Consider the following 9,812-nt stretch of genomic DNA (forward strand, 5'->3'; position numbering starts at 1 on the left):
AGCAATTGTTCAGCTCTTCCTTTTCCTCAGCTCTCTCCAAGAAGGAATCATCATTGCAGAGCTCAAAAAACAGTGTGTGTGATCTGGAGGGGGCATTAGCACTTGCAGCCCTCCACAATGGGTCGAACCTCATGAAAGTAGTTTCCTCTCTATATGGGTTTCCTGGTAGAAGATGAGGAGGAGGTACCATAGTAATTAACTTCCATCTAACTTTGCTTTGCTTTGACAGGTTCATCGGGGGATAAAAGGAATTGTGTCTGATAAATTTGGCAACCCAATAAAAAATGCTCGGATTTCAGTCAGGGGCATCCAGCATGATGTCACCACAGGTAATATTTTTACTTGGAGCTTTTTCTTGTGGTAAAGGTGAAAGCACTGAGAGCTGAACGTCATGTTAATGGAGAATTCAGCTCTCAGCTGTGGGTTTGTTTCTAGAATCACAGCAGAGAAGACACATCAAAGCACATCTTTTATATGGTGTTATAAACATATAGATCTATCAGAGCTAATGTAGCTGCATGCATGCAGTTAAGTCCCACCTTTTGCCACCTAGCTTTAGAGCTTTACTAGCTTCATGTAACATTTTTTGCAGATTAAACCAAGTGTCCTTTGCATAGACTAAAATTAGACCTTTATATTATTGCCATTTTTCTTTTCGTATATATCTGTGTACATTCTGCTGTAAGTATGTTGAAGCCTTGAGTGAATGAGGCCTTATTGCTATGAATAATCTCCTCTTCAGGCCACATGTGTGCCCTGAACTTCATCAGACTGCTGTACCAGGATGTAAACACGATGACAACTCCACCTCATTTCTCTTGTGTTTGTCAATTTAGGATTCTTATAGGCTTAACACAAACCTAGAGAAGAAACTCCTCATTCTTTGTTCTTTTAGTTTAAAAAGAAAGAAGAAACACCAGATTATACGTGTCCCGTCCCATTATCCTGTAGAGTAAGGTAAAGGTGATTTACCAATACACTGCCTTCAAGGTTTAACCCTGGTGTAGCGGCCTCAAGCTCCTACGAGACAAACTCAACAGTTGTCTCTGCTGCCTCTCTCATGTCTTCAAAGAACTGCCCCGTTGGTTGCCGGTGATCAAGAAAAAATACCATTCCAGACCCTTCTTGCTATTTTTGTTAGGCCTGGATAAAAGATATTTTATCCATATCATCTCCTAATACAAGGAATGTGGTTTTCAGAGGCTAATTCTGAATAACTGTTCAAGAGCCTCGTAGACACTACCAGTTGTAGCAGACAACCTGTGAGCAACAGGCTACCTAACGAAAAAGGGGATGCCTACTCTTTTTTTTTTTTTAATTAATGAAATAATTGAATCACACTGGTCTTGACAACATCACCTAACAATAGCTTTACTTTCTATGAACCAACAATAACTTCTCATTTTTTTTGGCAAGGGAGTCAGCTGGCCATAAAAGACAATGGGTCAGTACACAAATTCAGAAATTCATCATTAAGTACATGTTTCACATTGGGGGAATGTGGCAATAGCTCTGAAGGGAGGACTGAGGCACCCACCTTAGGGTGGAATCCACGCTGACTTTAACAACATGAATAACAGCAATGGTTGAGGGTAAGCAAGCTTTGTTGTTCATAGGAAAAAGTATAAATACATATATATGATTTGTTGACAGTACTTATATCAAATGCAAGATGACTAGAACATTGAATTACATTCACTGTATACCTGTCATCAGCTGATAAACATGTATCAATGTATATGCAACTGTTAATTTTCACAGTCATAAAGTTCTGAGCTTTTAGGCTCTCACTGAAATCAATGCTCTCATTCTATTATTGATTTCAGGGAGAATAAGGTATGCCATACAAGTGCAAAATAGAAGACATGAATGGTAACATTTTGCTCTAATGGTAGCTGTTGAATCAATTTGGAAAGCCAGAACAGCTTATAATGTAGCGGATGCTTTCCAGCTTTCAAGAAAACTAACATTAGAGGGGACACAATAGTGGAGATGATGCAGATTCTTGAGGCTGTTGGGAGACTCTGGCATGAATTAGGGTCTCTTTCAAACTTCTTCCCAGACAATGGCTTTCCATTGGCAGTGGACCTTTAAAGAATTAAGAATGAAATAAAAAACGTGTTTACATATGAAGGAAAAAGGAGTATTTGTTCTCATTTTAGGTGGGGTTAAGAATGTCATAAGATTGAAATGTCTTTTAATCTTAATGTCAAAAAAGACTGAGAAATTCCATGAGAAAATAACATTAATGCAACATTAACTGAGTTAAGAAACTTACCATTCAAAATAAAGGAAATAGAAAATGAAGAATAAATATTCCATTTTAAAACTGCCTGCTTTTGCCTGCAGGCTTTAATCTTCAGCTGGTGGAAATTTACACCCATTTTACACTAATGGCAATTTATACCAGCTGCAGCTCTGACTCCGTAGTCTGATGCTCTATAATGTCTGCAAAGGAATAGAATGTAATATAAGAAAAAGAGGAATTTCTTACACTGCAGATTGGATTCTGCCTGCACTTCCTTAAGTTTCACATGGTTTTTAATTCATTTGATTTCTTTGGAGTTATTCCTTATACCTCTGGGAAGGTAGCATGAAGGAAAGCTTCCCTTCCTTGTGGTACAGATAGAGCAGCTACTGAAAATTTTGCATGTGAATTTTACTGCATTAGCTCCCAAAGGCCAGATTTTCACAGATGGAGTCCCTTTCCATAGTTCAAGGGTTTAGGCCTGATCTTTTTTTTCTAAATCTGAGCTGACCAGATCCTGAGATCTGCCCTGAATGCTTGTGCTCTCCGTGCATGCAGGTGGACACAAATACGTATCCGTAAAGAACAAAAGACTAAAAACTAAGTTCTGTTTTATCGCGTTTGCCTTTTTTAAGCTGCTGATGGGGATTACTGGCGACTCTTGCCTCCGGGAACATACATAATCAGCGCTCAAGCTGTGGGCTACAGCCGGGTGATGAAGAGGGTCATCCTTCCGGCCAAGATGAAGCGGGCTGGCCGTGTAGACTTTGTGTTGCGACCTGTTGAGGTTTGGCCTAACAAGCTGCTCCGCAGGCCCATGGAGGACGCGTACGACCCGTATGACCCGCTGGAGCTGTTTGACCCTCACGCCCAGCATGCGCAGCCTGAGTCCCAAGGGGGATCGGCTCAGGTGAGGGAGAAGCCCTGGTGGTGGTCCTACTTCAGCTCTTTAGACCTGCACAAACCTCTGTGGCTGCTTAAAAAGCACTAAATGGTGTCATTGCTCTGCTCACTTTATTTTGCTGCCATTCCACCAAAACTCCAGATGCCATGATTGCTCTTGGCAATATTTAAATCGGTTTCATTTGAAAATACAATGTTAATTCAAGCTCACTTACTTCTTCTGTTTTCTCTTCACACACAACTGACTATATTCAAGTGTTTTTATATATTAAACATAATAGTGCTCTCTTGTTCAAAGGCCAGGTTTTATGTATTTTTTTCTTAGTAATGCACTGTACTTATGCCCATGTAGTTAATCATCACATTCATTATTTATTAGGTTCTAAGTAACTGCAGGAAAATATTTCTGATCCTTTAATGCATTTTCATACTTGTCTTAACACATTAATGACTGCATATAGTAAAAACAACTTCTAGGAAAATTTAGAAAACTCCTTTGCTCTGTATACATTATTTTAACATATTAAGCTCAGTTCTTTAGCTCTTCTAATATAGCTCACAATGATTCTTTTTTAAAATCCATCATGTGATATTAACATTGATTTTCAGAAAGTAAAACTCTGTTCTAAGGAGTTTGCATATCCAACCCCTATGATATTTAAATATTAATATAATTTGAGATTATTTTAATTTATTAAGTAAAAAAATAGTAATATGATTTTACTGCTGGAAATGTATGAAGTAGAAAAATACATGAGATAATCCACGAGGAATTAAGTTCAAATGTGACATATTATGCTAAAGATGTTAACATCATGAACTGTTTTGAGTCCATGCGCTTGTTAATAGAATTAGTAAATATCAAACAAATCACACATGTTTTTTCTAAGACAGCTGAGGAAAGCTAGGTGAATAATGGTCTTGTGAGATATGGTCCTCTGTCAGATGTAATCGTCATTTGGGGGGATTTGAAAAATATCTTTAATTTTGATGAAAAACATAGGCCTACATTTGTGTTGAACTGGTTAATGGATCTTTATGTATTCAGAGTATTTCCTCACCTGTCTAAATGTCATAGTGTGTGAATAAGACAGCTGTTTGGAGTTGACATACTTTCTGCAGGAACTGCCATATATGTTGTCTGCATTGCCCTCTGATTTCTGAAAACTAGTTTCCTCATCTCGGTTAAAGGAGCCTGTATTGCATGAATCCTATAGTCCATGTGCACATATGTCATATTATGATTACCTAAGACGACTCAAGAGATGAATGATCTTAATTCTGCAATCAGATGCTGCACATGCCTGAGTACCCTACTCCCAGTCACAATCTGATTGAAGTTAGGAGTCTGTTATTCTTGTGCTTAAATATTTGCAGGATCAGAGACTACATAAAAATGGAAGAAAACAATCTCTTAGCATTAACAAAAATGGTTATATGGGAGTGAATGTGCTGCACGTTGAGAGGTGTTCCTTGCCTAGACTAGCCAAGTTAAAGAAATCCTGAATCCTAAACATGTGAGCAGGAGGTTACCTCCAGACTTTATTCCCTGTAGTAGGCATTACTACTGTTTATTATGGTCATTTTTTTCTTGAAAGCCACCATTCTGTGAAAACAGTGGTAAAGCTGACAAAATCAGAACAACATGCTGAACTGCTGGCTATTAGCTTTTTTTTTTTTTTTTTTTTTTTTAATGCATTTAATGTCTCACACACTTAGAGAGATGCTTTCTATAAGTATTTACCAAATTCTCACAGGGCTATTTGGAAATTTTTCAAGTAATCACAGTAAACCCAAGCCAGCTGAAATGCAAAACAGAATGACTGTACAGAAAATGCACTTCTTTCCTCAAGTCCTGTGTTGAAATACTAGACTTGGCCAAGACTGTGGCAAGATGATTTGCTGAGCAAATTGCAAAGATGTGCCACGTTTGAGAGTGTGAAAAGAAACTGTTCTGTACTACTATACTATTGATGTGAAACAGGTATGAAACAGAGCAAGAACAGCCTCTCTCATCCACAAAATGAGTTGTCCAGCAGAAAGAAAAGTAAGATCAGATTTCTGCTAGTTTGCGTAAAGCAACCTGTATAGACGAGATGCATTCTAGTGCATTGAAGCTGCTCTAAGAACTTTGGGAAAAGGTATTACCTCAGTCTTCTCCAACTACTTCATTTTTCTGGGACATAAAATCTTCAGTTTCTAGTTTCAACATTACTCCTTGGCGGTGGAAAAGACTGAGAATTCTCTAGGTGACCCAAAAATCCATTTCAGTTCAGATTAGACTGAGGACATCTCTATTGGTGCTTTGAGGCAAATAACAAATGAAAGTATTGGTCAAAACAAGCCAAATAGTAATGCCCTATAGAGTCAAAATTAGTATCGCCTTTGCATTTTTATTTAAGATTAATATAGATTCAATTCTACATTTACCTGGGAAAGAAAGTATTGGATTACATTTGTGCCCTGAACTTCATTATGGGACCCTTCTTCACTTTTCACTTCAGTAAAGAAATGTGTAGTTAATCTCAGATTACCCACATAAATTCTGTTTAGAAAAACACTAAAATGTGCTTTAAAAAAATTTAAGTAGTTGGGGGATTTAAGCATCATAGGACCTTTAGGCATGTCTAATAAATGCATGAAAATGAACACAGTGACCAGCTTCCTCAGGCACCTATCAGGGGGCTACTCAAGTGCAGGGTTTAATGGACGATGAAGTTAGGTCCATATTTACATAATTTCTGAATAGGAACTGATTTAACATGCACTGAAATGCTTTGGTGAATGATGGCCTCCTACCCTTCAGTGCAAATAACATAGGATAGAAGTGAAAACCAACCAAAGTTCCCTGATAGTTTCCATCATGCTTAACCTATGCCTTATTGGCTTGGCTTTTTTCCAGCTAATCAGTATTACTTTGGAATGTGACATATTCTGCAGTCAGACTGTATTGCCAGGCTAACTGTTGCTTCTCTGTCCAGGAATTATAGTGTGTGTTCATGAGACTCCCTCTCCTTTTAAGCCAGAGTGTACATAATTTTTTTTCAATTACCTTCCAACCACATATCGAACAGTATTGACGTATGTTTTTGTAACATCCTCCTTAATAATTAAGTTCCTAGTCTCCACAGTCTCTTCAGAGGGGGATCTTCTCTACCATGGAGCCAAACTTTTTCTGCACAAAGCAATTGCATTAATAAATGTTCTGACCTGCCAGCTGTCCAGAGAACCTCAACAGTGAGCCAGTAATGAATCTTCCCAACAGGTCAAAGTATGCATATCTAATTAACAATGTTACAAAGATAAAGAGCAAGAAGAAATGCCTGCTTACATCATACTTGCAATTTCTCTTTCACTCATATAGCAGAAAAAATCAAGAGCACACACAAAAAGTATCAGGAGATAAGTTGCAATGTACAGGTGTACATGAATTATTACAGAGAAGCTTTGGGTCTGTTTGTTCCATTCATAAAGACTTTTAGAGCAAAAAGACTCATAAACAATGGGGGAAAAATATACAGCTGTCAACATTTTCATCTCCTGTAACAGAATGATTCTCCAGCCCTGGGCCAACCACATTTAGGAAGGAGCATCTTTTTTTTTTTTTTCCTTAGGGATGGAAAAGAAGAGAACAAAAATTTTAAGTGTCACTTACTAATAAAACTCTTCCTGGTATCATTTTTCATAGTGTTTATATAGTTCTTTTCCATTTCATGCCTCAGTTTAAAGCACTCCCAAACAATGTTGCGGTTGGTTTTGAAGTCCTGTGGACCAGCTGTCAGACAGAGCTTGGCAAGCCACTGCCATTTCTTTGTGTCCGTCATTCTAGCATCGCACTGCAGTTTGAAAACAAAACAGGGACGTCTTTAATGGTTATGCAAGCTGCAGTCAAAATGAGACGAGACTGCCTGTCTCCGCGGCGATGCCTGCAGACGAACTGCAAGACGCCGGCGATAGGTGGGCTTTCTCCCTGCAGCCGCGAGGCGCTGAAAATTCAGCCTTCGGGAAACGAGGAGCAGCACCGAGCGGAGACGCTCAGGTGGCCGGGATGGAAATATGAGCGGAAGCCGATACACCTTTTAGCAAAGCTCCTGTCAGAGGGACTCTCACGCTGTCCTCCTTCGCTGTGTAAGATACGTACTCTGAAGCTACCCAAGTCTAAAAGGAGCGGATGGGGAGGTTGTACTGTACTTCCCCTGCTGTCTTTGTCTGCACAGCATGTTGGATGAGAGATTACATTTGACATTTGTCTTTTCTGACTTGGTGTAATTTCAAGTCGTGCTGCCAAAGGGCTTCATGTAGGCTTCTTTGACAAGGCATCGAGACCTCTGCAAGGAAGCGGGCGGTTTTAGCCACCGATCACACACTGAGAGTGCGCAGGGACACTGAAAGAAGGGTTTATTTGTGGGGCTTTTTGGTGGCCATGTTCAGTCTCTGGCACTAAGTCCATTCAAACTGAGCTGCTGCTGAACTGGGGAGATCCCTCCAACTCCGCAGCTCCTTGCAGGGTCCAGGCAGCCACCGATGCTGCACCAGTTTCACAGGACTGCACCAAGCACTGGTGTCAGTGTGGACGTAGTGGTATTAGTGAGAACAGGGGAAAAAAAATCAAACAGGACAGATTAGCTTTAAATTTTCTTGGGCTGTGGTTGGACACACAGTCCGGGAAGCAGGCAAGCAGGGCTATGGAGCTGCCGCCCCACACACCTGAGCAGCTTGCTCATATCAGCTTTCTGCCTCCCTGCCCCCGGCACCATCAGAACAACCTGAGGGAGCTTAAACACTGCAAAAATCATTTTTTCTCTGACCTAGGCCACCTGAACAGAACTGAGGTAGGAAGAAATTATACATGTGATTTTGCACACCTGAAGCCCAGGCCCAGTGGTTTGCTGCTCTCGCCCAGGGACCCTCCTCCTAGCATCGCTGAGAGCTGGCTGCGTGAGCAGGGAGCGGTGAGTGCAGCCTGCAGGTCTCTGCAGCACAGCGTGAGTAAGCATTTCGGTTTAGTACCAGGAATGACCCAGACTGCTTTTGTGGGCAGAGCTTGAAAGCGTAACTCCATTTTCCCATCCAGTTTGGAAATGTTAGTAATGCATCAGGTTAGCTGGCAAGGTGTGGTTATATAATTGAACAGGCAAATAAATAATTTTATAAATATAGATGTTTCTGACAAGTGCTTGCTGCTGGGGTGTCTGTGAGAAACTGTATTATGGAAAGAGGTATAGCATTTCTTTTATAAAGAAGTGTGTGTGTGTATGTATATATACATATATAAACTTTGAACTATATCTATAATTCAGGTGTATTGGTCCTAATTCAGAAGAAGGAGAGAATGAAGAAAACTGTATCAGTAAACACCAGCAATTAGCCTTCTTACTGGGGAGTAGTTTAAATGATGGTAGAAAAGACTTAGAAGCTAAACACTTCTTATGGGGCTATGTTATATTCTAATAGTGGAAGAAAAATTCATTAAACCAAAAAGAATAGTAATGGTTGATAGGATGTTGATTTTTTTTAAACTTCTTTCATAATGAATTTTAGCTATTTCTGTGCATTCAGTAATGCAATGCACACTCATGTCTTTCAGCTTTCTCCTTCTTCTGCCACAAGATACATATTCTTTATTTTCATGTAATTAGTACCAGCATTACTCTATGCTGGATCTGATTAAGGATTTTTGTGATGTTTTCTGTTTAAAAAAATACTAATTCAATGAAATTGTAACATGTCATTTTAACAGAAATTTGCAAAAAGGAGAGAGTGGAAAGTTCTGTTCTGATGAAGTTAAGATATTTCACTTTTCATGATTTGCATAGCAACACAACTCTGAATCTCGGTTTCCTGCAAGATGGAAACTTCATTTTTCAGCTTGAGCCCAGTTATATCTTACAAAAGAACTTTATAATTTCCACTCCTTTCTTTTTATGAACTGTGATTCAGTGAATTGAAACCTAAAGGCTGTTTTTCTTTTTCTACCACATAAGTAATTGTTATTATGAATAATCTGACTGAAGTCTTAAATTATAGTATTTAGTTTGTTGTATCCCTTTAAGGAAATATTTTTCCTGTCATAATGCAAAAGCTGTTAATTTCTCATTAAAAATTCACTGAGCAGTCTCAGATCTGTATAATATATACTATGCACTATATGCTCAAGTACTACCATTCACACACACAGCTGTAGGATAAGGATAAAAATATAAGCAGTGTTGCAATTAGAAATTAAACCTTTAAGAGATTAAGGGGTAAATTCACAAGAAAGTTTAAGAACATGTAACTTTTGGCACAGAAGTTCAAAATGTAAAGGCTTTAAATCCCTGCCTACTTTCGAAGGCTTTATATTTCCTGTTAAGTGGCAGCCAGCAATACGCCTTAGGTATGTTAGCTTTGCTGTTCGGCGTGCACAGTGCTGCCGGTGCGTAGAGGGGCAAGTTTTCTGACCAGGTAACAGGCTGCTCCGCATCACACAGCCAGCGGCACGGGGTGCAGATGTGCCACCGCAGCAGTAGCATCCACACGGGGCAGCGGTGGACCCGTGCTCGGGGTCCTCCTCCGCACCCTTGGCTTTGAGTAGGGGTGATTCAGTTCCTTGCAAGAGTGCTCCTGCTTGACAGTGATCTGCGACTCTCTTGCTCCCCAGTTTTAATGCTGCTCCTGTTTC

The 9,812-nt window shown here is 39.6% G+C and overlaps 1 protein-coding gene across 1 annotated transcript in view; it reads left to right on the plus strand.

Annotated features, from left to right (window-relative positions):
* CPZ (carboxypeptidase Z) overlaps nucleotides 1-3,448 on the plus strand; it is a 39,330-nt gene extending 35,882 nt beyond the window's left edge. The window contains exons 10-11 of the mRNA XM_026122014.2: nucleotides 230-329; nucleotides 2,884-3,448. Coding sequence (XP_025977799.1) covers nucleotides 230-329; nucleotides 2,884-3,239 — 456 coding nt within the window. The 3' untranslated portion in view covers nucleotides 3,240-3,448. The remainder of the gene's footprint in view (nucleotides 1-229; nucleotides 330-2,883) is intronic.
* The last annotated feature ends 6,364 nt before the right edge of the window (nucleotides 3,449-9,812 follow it).

Source organism: Dromaius novaehollandiae, chromosome 4 (assembly GCF_036370855.1).
Source record: "Dromaius novaehollandiae isolate bDroNov1 chromosome 4, bDroNov1.hap1, whole genome shotgun sequence".
Taxonomy (NCBI): domain Eukaryota; kingdom Metazoa; phylum Chordata; class Aves; order Casuariiformes; family Dromaiidae; genus Dromaius; species Dromaius novaehollandiae.